Source organism: Carassius gibelio, chromosome B4 (genome assembly GCF_023724105.1).
Source record: "Carassius gibelio isolate Cgi1373 ecotype wild population from Czech Republic chromosome B4, carGib1.2-hapl.c, whole genome shotgun sequence".
Lineage (NCBI taxonomy): Eukaryota > Metazoa > Chordata > Actinopteri > Cypriniformes > Cyprinidae > Carassius > Carassius gibelio.
In genome coordinates, this window is record NC_068399.1 from 17,653,177 (window position 1) to 17,671,822 (window position 18,646).

The following is an 18,646-nucleotide window of genomic DNA, read 5'->3' on the forward strand; positions in this document are numbered from 1 at the left end:
TTATTTGGTCTTCTCTGTGTGCACCTGCCTAGTCCAGATTTATCCACTTGTGCTTGGTTTTGTATGTTTATATATATCTGTTTTAGGTTTTGTTTGTTTTGTTAATACTTGTTTTAGTTTCTCTTTTTGTTTGCTTTCTTTTGGTTTCACCTGTTTCATGTGATTTTGTGTATTCCGCTCGTTTCATTTGGTTTAGTTCGGTTTTGCTTTAATTTGGCTTTTGTCTTGCTTTGTTTGCTTTCATTCTGTTTGGTTTCGACTGGTTTTGTTCATATTAGTTCGGTTTAGAATGTTTCATTTCCTTTTGTTTCAGTCGGTTTTGTTTGGAATTGTTTGCTTTCATTTGGCTTGATTTTGTTTGGTTGTGCCTTGTTTCGTTTGCTTTCATTTGTTTTGTTCATTACAATTTGCTTTCACATGGGTTTGTTTGCTTTTGTTTGGTCCAAAGTGCTTTTGTTTTATTTGGTTTGGTTTTCTTTAATTGTATTTTTTCTTTACTATTATTACATTAAATAATAAATACAAAATATATACTTCTATAGACAGTTTCCAAACTATATATTAACTTTGTGTCTATTTCTAATGATTAATAGTCTTAATACAATGATAATTATGTGGTTTAATTAATTCCATTTTTTAATTAAATCCAGTTTTTCAAATGTATAAACCACATGGCAAGCTCTACTTTTATATCAAGATTACAGGATGTTTCTGTTTGACTCAAGTATTCACTGTATGCAGATCAGTTAATCTCTTATTTAAGCATTTCAATTTGAGTTTTGATGCTGGCAAGTGCATCTTTGCAGGGCCTTTGATGTGGAGACTGAGTGAATGTGGAGGAGCCTAATGAATATTACATTACCCTTCTGCAGCACATATGCTTTTCAGTAAACACAAGCTGATACACACGCTAATGAATTCCTCTGACTGTTCTCCATATAAACAAATGATGATATTTTTATGAGAAACATCTATTAATAATAACACTGCCCTGTTTTAGTAAGTCCACCATAGAGTATTATGTGACAAGTTGCTTTTCATCTAACTTAATTGGCTACAGACTGAACCATCATCAAGTGCCAAAGGAAAGTAGAAAAATGACTTTGATGATTCAGAAAACCAGATTTGCGAGTCAGTTTTAGGAATTTCGACTTAATTTATGGTTACAATCTTCACTGTTATATATATATATATATATATAATGTACTATATTAGGGAAAACAATAATGACCTTTTATATTGACAAAAAAACAACTATATACTGGGGATGTAAAGTGATCAAAAAATTAATTTAGTTAATATACTTCACAAATTAATCACATATTGTCTGAGAATGTTTTGAGAAAGCTTCAAATAGACATTACAAAAAGTAAAAAGTTTTTCATTTGATTTCCCTATCGTTTATTTTTTTTTTTTTTGTCATTTGAAGTTGTTTTGACTTGTCTTTTTGTCTGTGTGCATCTAGATTACCAGAGGCTCATGGTGGTTGCAGAAGGAATCACAACCTTGCTGTTCCCGTTCCAGTGGCAGCATGTGTATGTGCCCATCCTTCCTGCTTCACTTCTGCACTTCCTGGACGCCCCTGTGCCGTATCTCATGGGCCTGCAGTCTAAAGAGGGCACGGACCGCTCTAAACTAGAGCTGCCTCAAGAGGTAACCTGCACAAACCTACACATTCACACACTTTTTCTCACCACAGCCTCTTGGAAATCCCTGGCATGTGGATGCCTCCATCAAGTGGGCTGTTTTTTTTTTAAGAGGCTTTATAACTTTGGAGCCTGATTGGCTGGTGACGATGGCTGATCTGCGTATTAGAATGCCCTCAAAAGCACCAGAGGCCTTTGCTGAAAATAGCCTGAGGAGTATGAGGCTCTTCTTTTACAGTCCTGGTTTCCCTCTTATTTCTTAGAGTGAACACAGTGCTTTCACGTCTGATGTGTTACATTAGCTTCAGATACTAATGTTGCATTAGGATCAGAATTCTTAGCAGAGGTTATTTATTCATGGTTTGTCCGTCTGGAGGCTGCAAGGCTTCCCCACATCCTCATCCCTAAATCCCATTTTCTGTAACTCAGCATCCAGATTTCCTACTATGCATTCTGTTTGAAGTCACTCTGACCCAGAAAAAAAGACTTATAGCATCTAGAACGAGATCGAAGGGGAACAAGAGAGGAGATGGCTCATTTTGGGGAAACAACATTGGTTTCCATTTTACTGCATCACTTTTGTGTTTTTTTTTTGCTTATGTAAGTTAATGTTTAAAAGATTGGAGGTCGGTGGGATTCTGAAATATTTTTGAAAAACTTCTCTTATGTCGATTTGTTAACTAATAATAGAAATAATTCTCTAATAAAAATCATTAAAATGAAGAGCACATATATATTGAGAAATATAATCAATGCAATAAAATGATTATCAATTGTTATTTAGATTTTGCCTCATCCACCATCTTTTTTAAGCTGACCTTGTTACAGGGTATTTTGGGATGCCATTTCCGTAGGCATCTCTTGAGGCTGGATACAGCTCTCCTCACAACCGTTTCCTTGCTTTAAAACCTCTTGAGGTTTTCTGATATGTCCTTGTGTAACAGCACTCAAAGTATGGCTAACAGTGGCATTTAGTTAAATTATTATGCTTCAGCTCTTGTCCATTGTTTTTACCCATTTTAGAACAGGATTCTTCTGATCAGGAACACTGTTAGTATGCAGTGAGTGTTAGATGCATGTTTACAGCACAAGACAAACCTACATGTGCGTAAACATATATGCACACACTCATGTTCATGTCGCAGTGTGAAAAGAGATGTTAAAAAAAGGCCACATAAAGAAATCTGACACACATTTCAAATTATGTGCACTCATATGAAATGAAGACAGAACCTAAAGTTATTTGAATTTTTAATAGGAAAAAATGTAGTGTTTTTATTTAGCTGGGTCTAACACATACATACCGGAGTGAATGCTGGTTTGTGACAGGCTGTCAGCATTGTGGCCTGACAGAACGGATAGTTCTGCTTGAGTGATTTATTTTTACAGCAACAAGGTCACTCTCACACACTCACTTGAGGGCGTTTTGACTGCATGAGCGGCACTGCATGTGACTGAACATCAGTGTGTCACACAGTGAGATTTCTAATGATCCACTGGATTGATTTAACCTAATTCCAGATGTTGGCTTATGTTATTAGGTCAGTACAGCTGATGATTTCCGTTGAATGCTGTAATTTCCCAGCATGCATTTGTTTTGGACAATTCTTTGTTTGGCACATCACAATGAAGTTGGCTTATAATGTAATCTTCATGTTCATGCAGTGATAAGTTTGCCAGGCAATTATTTTGGATTAATTTTTTAGTTTTTTAACCAAGAACCATTAACTTTTGGTATAAAATTAATGTATTATTATACTAAATAAAACATTTCAAAAATTGAATTTCATAAATTAAAATATTATATTTTATTTTATTTTATTTTATTTTATTTTATTTTATAATTGTCAGAGCAAATTCCTCTTGATAATGTCAGATAACTTTGATAGAAAGGTAGGAAATAAATTAGGTTGAATTAAATTTAAGTACATAGTTATATGTACTAAGAATAATTATTGGTTTGACTGTATATATAATAAAGTACATTTTAAATTGTTTTACTTCAAAGCATTTAAAAACACTCATTTGTCATTGATCCATTGATACACACACACACACACACACAGACAAATTTCCTTTGTCACAGCATTATTGTCTAATGTTGCATTATACTTCAGGCTGAAGTGTAATTGCAGAAAAATCAGCCTGGTGACATCTTAATAACAAATAATAAAAGTATTGCATAGCAAAACTTGAACTCCTACAATTGCAGACTTCGATGTGTGGCTTGAAGCCACGTAAATGTTCATTTGCTGGGCTTCTTTCTCTCCTCAGGCGAACCTGTGTTTTGTTGAAATCGACAACCACTACATCGAGTTACCTGAAGACTTCCCTCAGTTCCCCAACAAGACCGAATTCATCCAGGAACTCAGTGAGGTATTGCTAAGTTTTGGTTTGTCTCCTGAGGGGGGCAACACCTCCTCTGAACCAGCTGTGAGTTCGCAGACCTCCGTACTGGAGAAGGAACTGAAGAGCACATCCCTGAGTGAGTTGGTGGATGACCGAAAGAACGGCAACCTCGGTGGAGAGGCGCTGGACGTGCTGGAGCTTCTTCAGGGCAACCCGACTCTGGAGCGTCTGCAGGCTCTGGCCAAAAGGACAGGGGTGAAAGTGGCGCGTCTGGAGGCATTGGCAGCGGGGCAGAAAGCTGTAGGGGAGGAGGGCGTTGGAGGAAGGTCTCCTGTCGAGGAAGAGGAGCTGAGGAACGCTAAACTGAACGTGCAGCTGAGGGAGGTGTTCGCTGCACGCTTTGCCACAATGTTCGCGGACTACGAGTCGTTTGTGATCCAGAACTCGCCAGATTTGGAGTCCTGGCTGACCAATAGAGAGCAAATGCACAACTTTGACAAGGTGACTTACATTCTACACACTTATTAGTAAAACTACGCTCTTAATGTTTTTGTTTGTAGTTTAGTTCGGCCCTTTTGTCTTGGTCTTGTAGCAGAGTTTTCATCAAAAGTTTCAGATGGTACCTCCATATAGGTTCTTTCATTTGATTTCTCTTTAGGCCTCATTCCTTTCGGATCAGCCGGAACCGTACTTGCCCTTCCTGTCCCATTTCATCGAAACGCAAATGTTTGCCACCTTCATCGACAACAAGATCATTTCTCAGTGGGAGGAGAAGGAGCCCCTCCTTCGAGTGTTTGACGGACGCATTGAGAAGGCCCGTCTCTACAATGTTCGCGCACCCAGCTTGCGCTCATCTGTTTACCAGAAATGCACCTTCCTCAAAGAGTCAGGTAAGAATCATTGAGCTCGACCTCTCATAATAATAAATTAAAATGTATTTGATGTCTTATTAAGATTTAATGTGCAAAGTCAATTGTTTAAACCATTTCAGGTTTCTACTACTATAATTTTCAAAACATTGCTCGACGTGTTGATCTCTGACTCAACCAGTGATTCTTTGTAAAAAAAAAAAAAAATAGATATTTGTAATTATTTTAAAATCTAATTTATTTCTATGATGCAGTTATTTTTCTGTGTGACATGCTTCATCCTTCAGAAATCATTATAATATGTTGATTTAGGGTCCAATAATATAATTATTAATTATTATCAATAGAAATATTACTTATAGGAAACAGAAAAAAGACCAGCATTTTTTGTAACTTTATAAATATCTTTATAAGTGACTTTTTTGTTGTCAGTTTAATGCATCCTTGATCAAATAAAATAAAAATATTAATTAAAAAATAAAACCCCTAAACTTGTACGGTTGTGTGCAAGTAAAAAGGAGTGCAATGCGATGAAACAGATTCTGAAAATCGTTGTTTTTTGCTGCATTGAAAATGTCTTCGCATTTTTGTGCAATCGCATCCTCGGCAGAGCACCTTTCATCATTCTCTTTCTGAACCGATGGTGATTCCCTAGTCATTTATCTGTCACTGCAAATTGTGTATTTCCATTTTAATGAAGCCTGTAGAAAAAAAAAGCTGCTGCATATGTGCCCAAATGATTATAGAGAGTGACAGTTCAAGAGGGCGGCTGATGGGCCGAGGAGACGGGGGGAGAAAGAGAGACAGCAGAAGTGTTTGAAAAATGAGGAGCGCAGAATAAAAGAAGTGAAGAGTGTGTCCTCAAATGAGTCATATGAATGGAGCGCTTTTGAAAGGCTGCCAGATGCTGAAAAGAAAAGAAGGGGTGCCTGGCGTGGCTGTATTGTGTCATCTTGGGAAGCCTGTGTGTGTATGTGCACTGAATATTGTTGAGCGTGGTTCTGCTCGCTCAGCCCTTAGTACCATTGTTAGGTTAATAACCTCTTGTAACAGCAGATGGATGCTGCTGTTCTGACTTAAAAAATCTGGCAAACTGCCCACATATGCCCTTTAAAAGATGCCCAACATTTTCAAAAACAATATGCAATCTGGAAGTCATAGAGTTGATTGTTAAATTGCATGGTAATGTTTCATTATTGAAGCTGTCGTACAAAACTGTTATATTAATTTATAAAAAAAAATAATTAAATGAGCACAACAATAATAAATAATATTTTCTTATTCTTAATAGAATAATACTTAGTTTATGCTTTTATTATTATTATATAAGTACATTATAATAATATAATAATATTTATTATTTATAAGTTATTTATTATACTTGGTTTATTATTCTTATTTTTCTATTGATATTATTTTCTATTTGGAATTATTGAATCTTAATATTATTTTGAAAAACAAGCCACTTTTATTTGGCCGTTGTGGAAGTCTAGCCTCAAGCTTATTATTATTATCAGTGAATATTCTGAAGTGTTTTGTAGCTTCAACACTTCTAAGACTCAACACAAACCCCTCTCACTCGAGCTGTGTTTCTCGTCTCCAGCCCAGGCCATAGAGCAGCGGCTGAGAAAGATGGACCACACAGCCATCCATCCTCACCTGCTGGATATGAAGATTGGTCAAGGAAAATACCAGCAGGGCTTCTTCCCCAAACTACAGGCTGATGTGCTCGCCTCAGGGCCCACCAACAACAAGTGAGTCCTCAACACTATTAGAAGAGATTGACTGTTCAGTGTGGGGCATGTAACACTTCAGTGTCAATATTAGTTCTAAAGCTCTGTTTTAAACTACAACAGATGCCGCAATCCATCTGTTTTTAAAGGGGGGGTGAAATGCTCGTTTTCACTCAATATCCTGTTAATCTTGAGTAACAATAGAGTAGTACTGCATCCTTCATAACTCCAAAAAGTCTTTAGTTGTATTATATTCATAAGAGAAAGATAGTCTGTACCGATTTTTCCTGGAAAAACACGACCGGCTGGAGGCGTGCCGTGTGGGGGCGGAGCTAAAGAATCACGAGCGCGAATAGGCTTTTGCGTTGAGAGCGTTTGGAAGCTGTGACATTACCGTGAGGGAAAAACCAACATCCAAAACAAACCATGGCTTACAGTCAGATTCAGCCGTTTATTTATGATCCAGAATCAGATCCCGAGGCTGAAACTGAACGAGAGCAGCAGCAGCAACGACTCGCTCCGAGCGGGGCTCGAACCCGGGTCTCCGGCATGGGAGGGGGACGCACTAACAAGAAGGCAGAGATATTTGAAGCTGTTTTACTCACCGCCTGCGGTTCCAACACACGATCGTGACCCTTTTTCGTTGGGATTGCATCATCCTTAAGAAATAAATTATACGGAAATCTGTCGTCAAACTGGGCCTTGTTTGTAAAACAAGCATCTTCGAAATGCAGGGAACAAACAAAAACACTTGCACAACTCCGTTGATGCTCTGTAAAAATAAACTCCATCCACTGGTCCCTTAATGCTGGTTTTTTTTGGTAATCTGTGCAGGGTTGTCTTGCCCTGGCAACCAAAAACACTTCTTTTGTGACTTTTCGCAACACTCTTGCTCTGATCAGTGAATTGCTCTGATCAGTGAAGTCTGTTGTGCTCTCAGCGTTCTGCTATACGTGAGCGCGCGCTCTTCCGGCAGACGTGCCCTTAGGACCCATATAAGGAAATACCGCTCCATCTAACGTCACACAGACCCATACTCGAAAAAAACTTTCCGAAACTTGTGACAAACCGTCACTTGGGAACAAAAATACTCCTTCAAACGTACAACTTAATTTTGAAACTTTGTCCATGTTTAGCATGGGAATCCAACTCTTTAACAGTGTAAAAAACTCAGTATGCATGAAATAGCATTTCACCCCCCCTTTAATCACACTTCACTAATGGAATCTCTCTTTGATCAGGTGGTCTAACCGCACATGCTCGACCCAGCGCAGAGTGGACCGTCACAGACAGCACAACGACCATCTGGTGCTGGACAACGACCTCAAAGAGGCACGACTGCAGCTCTCTTCCTCTTCAGCGTCTCTCCTCCCTTCTCTTTATCTTGTTCTGTGTGCAGCGTTTGATTAGCACAGACTTCTTATCTAATTCCTTACATCTTGAGTCTTTTTACTTCCTCCATCTCTTTTATACTGGTGCCTTCCAAGGGTCTTATTTGTCAGATGGTAGATAAAGCTGATCGTTGGCAGAATCACAAAGTAAAAAATGATATATCTGTTTAATTCACCTTCATGTTGTTCCAAACCTGTAAGACTTACTTTCTTCCATGGAACACACAAGAAGTTATTTTGAAAACTAAAACTGTCGCTCTTTTCCGTTGGTATTGTTAACTAAAATTAGTACAATTAAAAACTGTTTTCAGTAATTCAAATATAAATATTAGATTAGAGCTTAAATTAAGCTTTAAGTAAACTCATTTATTTTTTAGTTAGCTGACATTGACAAAAGAACGCAACAGTTCAAGTTCAAATTCAATGAAATATGAAAATGAAAGAATTTTTTTAAAAATGTATATAATTAGAATACATAATTTTTAAATAGATAACCCATATATTTTGTAAGTTGTTATTTACCATTACAACCAAATCTCTGAATTGATAATCCAGACCAGTTTTGTATATCAGATTGGCTGATTGATTTTCGAAAGAATGATTTGTACAGGAATTAAAACACTTCAAGTTTTCAAGAAACATTTATTTCTAATTTCAAGAATTTTACACAATTTTTTCAGTGAGCTATTACTTCTAGTTAATGTAAGGAACAGTAATTCTCCAAAAATCACAGATTCTTGATGTCTGAATCACATAAATGGTCTTCAGGGCTGTAAGTGATTTACATGAAATTTGACTTGTAAATGGCTCCTGGTGAATCATGCTTAATGCAAAGGTCTCTTGGGGTTTTAGTCAATTTGCCTGTTCTCATTTCGTCATTTGTCTCTATTTTCTTTGACTTCTGAGCTTGCGTTTTCTTTTTCAAGTGTCTTCTTGCTTGTCTTTTCTTGCATTCATGTGCATGCTGCTTTTTTCTTTCCTTTTCTATTGTTTCTTCATGGTTTCTGTGTGTGTTTGTGTGCTGTGTGGGCCATACCACCTCACGGCAGGTGGAGGGGTGTTTGCTCCTGCAGAACTCTATGGCTTTCTGGGAGTGGGATAAGGCGCCACCCCCACCTATTAAACCGCCTAAAAAGTCCTTCTCGGCCTGCTGTCTGGTATGTGGAGGCCTGCCATTATATGACCGACTTAAAACATTCCTAACATGCTCACAACAAACCCCTCCCAGATTCCTCCCCTCAGACACACAGTGACCTTTGAACTCTGCTGCACACAATCCTGCCCCTGGATATTCCCACACACCAGACTTTGAGTAGTGAGCGCTTACCGACCCAGACGCTCAGCAATCATAAACCCCACAACAAAGAATAAAATCCTCTGCTTTATAATCAACCCCCAATAAGATCTTGTTTTTCTGTAAAGAATGTGAGGTAGATTAAACCTTTTGAAGTGACTTTGCTCTTTTAAATGTCTGTGTCCTGATCTCTTTGTGTAGAAGTACATGCAGGAGGCCCGTAGCCTGGGGAAGAACCTGAGACAACCCAAACTATCAGACCTGTCCCCTGCGGTCATCGCTCAGACCAACTGGAAGTTTGTGGAGGGTTTACTGAAAGAATGCAAAATGAAGGTCAGGATGAGTTTAATATGCACAGATGGATGTATTTGTGTGTGTTCACAAATGTGTGTGTTTTAACAAGGTTCCCACTGCCATGGAATACCTGGAAATTAAGAATGTTGGTTCTAAGTCGATATTGGATTTTTATTTATTTATTTACTTATTGACATCGAGATTATTTTCTCCCTTTTTCATATTCAAATGCATTTGCTGTGATCTCTTAAAATGTACTTAAAATGATTCTTTAAAAATGCTGTTTATCATTATTAAATTCTTTAATTAATTTTTTAGCAGATCTTTAAATGAATATCCATTTTTGATTTGTTATAATATTGTAATACTTAAATTAATTTTTTTTTTAAAAAGGACAAAATTCCATATAATCATAATATTGGCCATTTATTTTGGTTATTTGGACAAAAATATTTGGCTTATCATATTGACAAGAATTTTAGTAATGCAACTCTTTTTAAGAGTTGCTTGATTCAATTGAGTGGAAAATTATGATTTATTTATTTATGTATTTATTATAAAAAATAAAATAATAATAAAAAAATCCCTAAAAAGTAAAAAATAAATAAATACAATAAATTAATAAAATCATTTGAAAACATTTCTGTCTCTAAAATATTTAATTGGCTAGACATTAATATTTGTCATCTTTGTCAATCTTAGAAATCAATCTGTCTGTTGCAAGTCTGTCTGGTGACTCTCAGCAGAATATTTTAGCGCACAGACATTATTAATATGAAATTATATTTAATATTAAATTATTCCTGTGCTTTAAAATAGTTCATCTGCTAGACATGAATTTTTTTGTAGAGTAGAATTTAATTCAAGTCACTGTTCATAACATCAATCAGTCTGTTGAGAGTCTCACTGGATACAACTTTAGACTTAGTAGTACAATCACATGCATGTATTCATTAAACAGTTAGTACAATACAATTCTGTGTAATGATTTTAATATCCTTATCTAGTAGTTGTGAACCGCTGGACAGGTCATAAAAATGCATTGGGTAAGAAGTGTGGGAAGCATAGTTATTAGTCTGACCCACTTGTCTGCTGCATTAAAGACCTTAGACTCAATCAAGATTGAATTGTCTGGTATGTTGTTTTTAATGTTGTTTATCAATGGATGTTCAGACCAAGCGTATGTTGGTGGAGAAAATGGGCAGAGAGGCTGTTGAACTGGGACATGGAGAGGTGAACATCACTGGCCTGGAGGAGAACACACTCATAGCCAGTCTGTGTGACCTGCTGGAGAGAATATGGAGCCACGGTCTACAGGTCAAACAGGTGAGACACAAACACATGGAAATGCTTTTCACATTAAAACGCATACAAGCTAATGCTGGGAATCACTGTGTGCTGTTATCCTGGTTAATAGGGAAAGTCTGCGCTGTGGTCTCATTTATTACACTACCAGACGAGAGAAGAGAAAAACGAACAGCTGTCAGAGTCTCCAGGTAAAATATATATACAAGTTCATAAGACGAGAAACAACTCTTCTCAAGTTATAGAACAACTTTCAGGGGTGTTAGTTTCTGAACTAAATTATGTAAAAACAAAATGCAAAACCTTGTTGGTGATTATATTTGTCATGTCTAAATCTTAAAAAAAAAGTGATTAAAGTAGGATTTGAGGATTTAAGTACGTGTCATGCTTTGTGTGCTTGATACTGATTGCAAGTGGTATGCTAACATTTAGCATTACTACATTATATTGAAGTGTAAATATACTTGTACTCAAAAAACAATATTCCTTCTTTTTTTTAAGACCTAAAGCTCGTTTTTCATTGTTTTGGGGAACTTCAATACCTAATACAGTTGTAAACATGTTTAGCTAACTTTTAAATTGCTTAGTGCTTCTCACAGAAATACTGAAAGGGACACACAGCAAATTTTTCATGTTCACAACTGCTATAGTAATTTCAAAACGCACTTGAAGTGTATTTTAAATTGCATTTGGCATTCAGTTTGCATAGTTAGAACAGTTTGTGTTCATATACAGTATGACTGTGTTTCAGGCCTAACACTGCTACATGCTAACAGGCTAACAGTGCCTCAAGAAGGGATTTAAAATAGCGATTGTGCTAAAACTGTTTGTTTCTTGCTCCGCAGTGTCTAATGGCCAGGAAAAACGGAAGCCAGAGTCCAGTGTTGGTCTTCCTGCATTACGTCTATCAGTCATACAGGATATGAGGTGTGTTTATTGCTTGAAGACAGTTAAATGTTGCATACCGCAGTGCGTATTACATTGTTTTGGTTGCATAATTCAGTTGACAATGTTTTTTAAAAAGAGATTGCAGTGCTTTCAGCCTCTTCAACCTATTTACAGTGTGTTGCATTATTGCTTTTGATTTTTGATCATCTTTTTCGACTTCTCAGACACATCCAAAGTATGGGAGAGATTAAAACCGATGTAGGTCGAGCACGTGCTTGGATCCGACTCTCTCTGGAGAAAAAACTACTTTCCCAGTCTCTCAAACAGCTGCTGTCTAACCAGGCCTTAACCAAGTACGTGCAACACACATCCACACTCCCATCTACACTCACACACACACCTGAAGGCTTTCAGACTCCCACAAACACACCAAAAAACATGCTCATCACAAGAATCTGTGACGCAAACAAGCACACGCAAGCTGACCCGTTTCAAGTAAGTGCACCTGTTATTAAGTATGCGATGTTCCCACAGGAAGCTGTACAAGCGTTACGCCTTCTTGCGCTGCGAAGAGGAAAAAGAGCAGTTTCTCTTTCACCTCTTGAGCCTGAATACCGTGGACTACTTCTGCTTTACCAGCGTCTTCACCACCATAAGTACGTCCCACAGAAAGAGAGACACACACAGATGTACAGATATGCAAATCAGGACTGTATCTACATAGTTGATGTATATTACATTTTCTACATTTGTTCTTCCAAATCTTGAATATTTGGTGATTATGTTTGACGCAAAAACTCAGGCAAACAGCAGGGAGCATGAATGAATTTTTCTGCCTTTTTGTAGAATGCTGTGTTTATTTGCAATTTGTTTTTTGCATCCTAAGTGATTCCATACAGGGCCGTCATTATCCCCATCAAGAAGCTTAGTAACGCAATGACCACGTCCAACCCCTGGCTGTGTGTGTCCGGCGAGCTGGGCGACTCCGGCATCCTGCAGATCACCAAGAACGTTCTGGAAATGAAGTTTGATGTGAGTGCTGTGACATCAGGCTCCAGCTGTTCTGCCCTGAAACCGATACATTTGTTTATTTTGAGTGTGGGACTGAAACAATCCTCCATCCTGCCATCCGCAGAATTGAGTCTGCTTTCAGGTCTTTTGAACATCTGTTAGATCGAAACTATTTATGGAAATATAGCTGAACAACATATATAATATCATGATAACAATGTCACATTTCACCCAAGAGAAATTTTTAGCCATTTTAGTAATACTTTAACTATTTTTTTTTATATAATTCATCCAAACATAATTTTTTTATTTTTTGTGCTTAATGGAATAAATACAACGTACTGTTATATTGTGACTTTTATTTCAATTGGCATTATAAAGTACAAATTGTTTACAATTTAAATAATCTGTTTAAATTTTGCAGTAAAACCATAAGAATTGAGGAATATAACCATAATCTCTGTACATATTTTATAAAATTATTAACTTTATTATAAAAAATATTTAAATTAAATTTTTGCAGAATATTCTAAAAATGTAAAATATAATTTATTTCTCTCTTCTTTTGTTTTTTGAGTGTGAAAAATTTAGATTCACACAACTGTTGTGAATTTTACTTTGCTTTGGCCCCTTATAAATATTTTGCATTCTCTATTGAAATGATTCTCTTGATGTGCAGATTATGATTTTTCCCCCTGAAATGGTGATTCATGCATTAGTGATCAAATCCTCTTTATTTATGCACTTCCACGAATCTATAACTTTGAGGAAGGAGATATTATTCTTCCATCCCACCTCATAAAACCAATCACTGTCATTTGTCTTGCTGTCAATCACCCATCATGTTCTAACTCATGCTGTGTCCTCTCGCAGTCTGCCTTTAGGCCTCACACGCACATCTCCATCGCCTTCAAGGTTAGGTGCACATCCCTCCATTGTACTCCTCCCTCTCTTTCCATTCATCCATCTCTCCATTTTTCTACTTCTCTACATAGAGAGAGCTCCTCTTCTTCTCCTTTTGGTTGTTTAGCTTTAAATCTTGTGATTTCTTTTTTTTGTTTGTTTTTTTAGCAGCCCGACTTTTGTACATGTACTGTGTATTTACTCACTAAAGCTAGTTTTTCACTCTTATGGAGTGGTGATTTTGGACACTTGCGTTTAGTCAAATTCTGATTGTTTTTAGAGCTGTGTGTTTCCTATGGTCTAAACCGACCATAATAGTGCATTGTACACGTTCACTATCTTGGTGTCCTTCCTCTGCTCAACACTCACATGGGTTGTTCAGTTATTCTCAGACAGCCTCTGACATGGTTGCCTTTATCTATTCTGTATGTGTATCTTACAGTGTCAGAACCTCGGGAAGTTGACGACAGTGCAGCTGGGTCATGATAATTCTGGCTTGCTTGCCAAGTGGCTGGTGGATTGTGTCATGGTCCGCAATGAGATCACCGGCCACACGTACAAGTACGGCCTACTTTAGTCTCTTGCCATTCATCCTGCACCTTTTATGGTTGTCTTGTTATTTACTCTTTGTCCTTTCCAGGTTCCCGTGTGGCAAGTGGCTGGGGAAGGGCGTGGATGATGGCAGTCTTGAGCGAGTTCTGATTGGTGAATTTGTAGTTCCATGCAATGATGATGACGGAGGAAGAGGGTCTAAGACTCCGCCCCTTCAGCGATCACCTTCCCAGATCCGACGAATTAGCATCACATCGCTTACAGGACGTGGAAACAGTAAGTCCATCTAAAATTTCAAAGGTGCTCAGTCATTTGATGATGATGATGTGCTGGCGGTCATCTTGGACTTACACTGACACCTAGTGGTTAAAATCTGGCATTGCACAACATTGTAGAAATGTTCTAGTAGCAGTCATCCACAATGACATTTTTTGATTATCTGATGATGGAATTTGCGGAAATGAAGTACATAGTACTCTCCTTGTATATAAATCAGCTTTTATTACACTACAGGGTATGAATGTTGCTTCTATTGTGGATGCACATTCAATAATGTCAAGAAATATCTATTTCTTTAGGTGTAAAATCTTTTTTTTTTTCTGTAAAATTTTCTACAGAACCAACAACTGTACAGATACAGGAATCCATCGGTGAAGCAGTCAACAATATTATAAAGCATTTCCACAAACCAGAAAAAGAGGTATCATATGCCCACGCAAGATTATTATCATTTTTGTTGTCCTTGTAACTTTGTTTTTGAATCTCAAGGTTTGTGTGTGCTTTCAGAGGGGCAGTCTTACAGTCCTGCTGTGTGGAGAAGGTGGTCTTGTGTGGGCACTGGAGCAGTTCTTCCATCATGGATTCCGCTCGGCTCGAATCTTTCAGAAAAATGTTTTTGTGTGGGACTTCTATGGTAAGCTCAGCTTATTAAATGTTTCCCTGTGATAGCAGTAGAGAAAAAGAAAAACACAAACAGCCCTAGTTAATTTATCATGTTTGTGATGAAATCTGTGGTTTAAAGCCTATAACTTACATTCTATGAAATTATTATTATTTTTTTCTGAAAAACAAAAAATAAAACAAACTCAATCTAATCTAATATAAAGGAGTTCCTATGTCTGTGTGTTGTACAGAGAGAACAGTAGCATTTCTGGAGAATGCTGATCAGATTGGAGACCTTCAAGAAAAACCAGAGCCTCTAGGTCTGAATAGTGAATCTTTCTGTCGATACGTCAACGCCATTAACAGTATGCCACGCAACATTGGCAAAGATGGCAAGTTCCAGCTGCTAGTTTGTCTCGGAGCGAGGTAAGGACACACACATGCTTCTATAAAGCAAACTCATTTAGTTTTTTAATAGACAGAATGTATTTACTGTACGTGTATTCCACTCTCACAGAGATCGATTGTTGCCGCAGTGGCTTCCTCTACTGGCCGAATGCCCCGTCATCACACGCATGTATGAGGAGAACGCGTTACTGCGAGACAAACTCACCGTCAGCTCTCTCATCGCAGTTCTGGAGACGCTCCATGACTTCCCCATCACACTGGAGAGCTCTCTAACTAAAAGCGTTGAGCTGTAACTCCACATACTGAGGTCAAACTCAGACTGCCCCCCTCTCTGCTGCCACACTCAGGGCCAAAGCGGCTCTACAATACTCTGCCATGTGCATTTGCTGACCAGCGAAGGACTGACGACTTATCGAAACGACTGCTCCCCCAAAGAAATGAACTCAGAAGTGTGTTTTGTAGCAGTATTTGGAGTCGGGCTTTTTCTAATTGAAAGCGTTGATGGATGTTTTTTTAAGAAGACAAATCCCTGTGGATTTTGCTTTCAAACCTGTGGTCATTTCCGCGCACATGTCTGCGAGTCAGATCCGCTAGCGTTTCTGCTTCAGATCATGTGCAGAGCTTTAGAAAGCACTGTTTTTTTTCCGCAAAGTATTGACAGTTTACACACTCAATTACCATCATTTGACAGGCAAAACTATTAAATTGAGGAATTCAGACATGAAGTGTTTATACCGTCTGTTTGTTTAAACCAATGCTATCTGTGTTCATTTAGATGTCAATTTGGAGCATTATCCTGGTCAAAAGCCTGTCAAATGAATTTTCAGAGAAAAAGGACATTCCAACAAGATGTGAATGGTTGTATGTTACAAGATATGTGTAAGATATGCGTGATCGTAATGTGCGTGTGTGAGGCTCAACATTTGAAGATGTGTTTATTTTGCCAATGAGTATTAACCTCATTCAAGGATACTTCAGTATCATGTTTGAGTTTTTTTATTTTTAAGAAAGAAACACTGGAAATCATCGTAAAGCAATAACAAGCATATTTCAGATCGTTTTTTTTTTTTTTTTTTTTGCTATTAAACTTAGTCACCGTTAAAATCTCTCAAATATGAATTATTACAGTTGTGGGGTGCTTTAAATATAAAGTGTAAACCCTAGTATTTACCACTAATTGAAGGTCTAAATGCAGCAATTACTTTGTTAATCCATGTTTGATTACTGCAGAACTTGCACATTGCTTAGAAATGAATAAGTATTGCCCTTTAATCGCCGTTTATGTTTGTTCTGTTATGCATCAGTTTTAATCCGGAATCCCTGCTGGACGAAATCAAGTAATAATTACATATAAATTACAAATGTTATAGTTCTAGATCTCTTAATGTTTCTTAAGTTTGGGTTTTTAAGGCTCTTCGCATCTTAGAGCTGTGTAGCAAGTCAACCTGTGTATTTTATTTCTTTTTCTTTTTTTATAATGACTCCGATCATTTGTATGCATTTATTTTCGAATGATGCTTTTGTGACACTGGTTGATTTTGGATTGACGCAATCTTGGGGTGATTTATGCAGTAAGCTGACACTGTTATCATTTATTTATTTTAGTAAATCTACTTTCAGGCTTTCTATAGTATATGGAACGTCCATCTTGTGTAAAAAATATACTTTATTTTAGGCCCCAAAAAACATAGCTAACAACTCAGAGAGTCCTCTCGCTGTAGGGATGAGGAAGCCACAGGATCTGTCCCTTTGTTTGCGGTGCTGATGCATGCCATGTTTTAGTACTGTTGCTGTAAATGAATTTGGTCCTCTTCTAGATCTTGCCTCATTCCATCTGTTTTTCCACGTGTGAAAGCTTCTAAACATCGATCATATTATAAAAAGCTCCCCGTCTAAAAATGAGTGGGTTCCTCCATCATGTTTATATTTGTGAAGAAACTCATTAAAATTGCTCTGTTCGTCCATATTTGTGTCTTCTGAACTTCTTGTCATCTTGTGGACGGTGTGTGCAGATGGGACATTATTTCAACACACGGCAGGCATGCATGCTATTCCAGGACAGCGCTCAGATCCTAGAGAACATTCCTCTTTGAAGAGTCATTCTTCAAGGAACATTATTTTTAGTTTAGGGACATGATGGTATCGGTGAAGCAATAAGTCCCATAAGTGTTTTTATAGTACTAACCTGAGATTTCGTGGTAGGGGAGACTGGGAAGTGTTGCAACATGAAAGTTTAATCAGTTACAAATTAGAATAGTCATTAATTCATAAAAAGGTACAAAACCTGTCACCGGAGCAGTACCTTTTTTAAAAGTACAATTTTGTACATTGTTTACCTTTACAGGTGCTGGTCATTTAATTAGAATATCATCAAAAAGTTGATTTATTTCACTAATTCCATTAAAAAAGTGAAACTTGTATATTATATTCATTAATTACACACAGACTATTATATATATCAAATGTTTATTTCTTTTAATTTTGATGATCATAACTGACAACTAAAGAAAATCCCAAATTCATGCTTCCTGCTGCTGACCAACTTTATGGAGATGCAGATTTCATTTTCCAACAGGACTTGGCACCTGTACACAGTGACAGAGCTACCAGTACCTGGTTTAAGGACCATGGTATCCCTGTCCTTAATTGGCCAGCAAACTCGCCTGACATTAACCCCATAGAAAATCTAAGGGGTATCGTGAAAAGGAAGATGCGATGTGCCAGACTCAAGAATGCAGGAGAGCTGAAGGCCACTATCAGAGCAACCTGGGCTCTCATAACACCTGAGCAGTGATACACACTGACCGAGTCCATGCCACGCCGCATTGCTGCATTAATTCAGGCAAAAGGAGCCCCAACTAAGTATTTGAGTGCTGTACATGCGCATACTTTTCAGTTGGCCAAGATTTCTAAAAATCCTTTATTTTTATTGGTCTTATGTTATATTTTAATTTTCTGAGATACTGAATTTGGGATTTTCCTTATTTGTCAGTTATAAGCATTAAAAATAAAAGAAATAAACTTTTGAAATATATCAGTCTGTGTGTAATGAATGAATATAATATACAAGTTTCACTTTTTGAATGGAATTAGTCAAATCATTTTTGATGATATTCTAATT

At 37.3% G+C, this 18,646-nt stretch overlaps 1 protein-coding gene across 5 annotated transcripts in view; it reads left to right on the top strand.

Annotated features, from left to right (window-relative positions):
• dennd5b (DENN/MADD domain containing 5B) overlaps positions 1-17,489 on the top strand; it is a 36,095-nt gene extending 18,606 nt beyond the window's left edge. For 2 of the 5 annotated variants that reach the window (XM_052554546.1, XM_052554548.1), the window contains 19 exons: positions 1,466-1,653; positions 3,921-4,496; positions 4,654-4,885; positions 6,468-6,618; positions 7,839-7,929; positions 9,484-9,615; positions 10,750-10,902; positions 10,994-11,072; positions 11,727-11,808; positions 11,994-12,122; positions 12,304-12,425; positions 12,656-12,801; positions 13,654-13,695; positions 14,126-14,244; positions 14,324-14,511; positions 14,853-14,935; positions 15,022-15,148; positions 15,369-15,543; positions 15,635-17,489. In XM_052554546.1, the coding sequence (XP_052410506.1) occupies positions 1,466-1,653; positions 3,921-4,496; positions 4,654-4,885; positions 6,468-6,618; positions 7,839-7,929; positions 9,484-9,615; positions 10,750-10,902; positions 10,994-11,072; positions 11,727-11,808; positions 11,994-12,122; positions 12,304-12,425; positions 12,656-12,801; positions 13,654-13,695; positions 14,126-14,244; positions 14,324-14,511; positions 14,853-14,935; positions 15,022-15,148; positions 15,369-15,543; positions 15,635-15,818 (2,999 nt within the window). In that variant the 3' untranslated portion in view covers positions 15,819-17,489. Of the gene's footprint in view, positions 1-1,465; positions 1,654-3,920; positions 4,497-4,653; positions 4,886-6,467; positions 6,619-7,838; positions 7,930-9,037; positions 9,146-9,483; positions 9,616-10,749; positions 10,903-10,993; positions 11,073-11,726; positions 11,809-11,993; positions 12,123-12,303; positions 12,426-12,655; positions 12,802-13,653; positions 13,696-14,125; positions 14,245-14,323; positions 14,512-14,852; positions 14,936-15,021; positions 15,149-15,368; positions 15,544-15,634 lie in introns of all 5 variants that reach the window. The other 3 variants (XM_052554547.1, XM_052554549.1, XM_052554550.1) reach the window with 2 other exon arrangements.
• Positions 17,490-18,646: the final 1,157 nt, after the last annotated feature.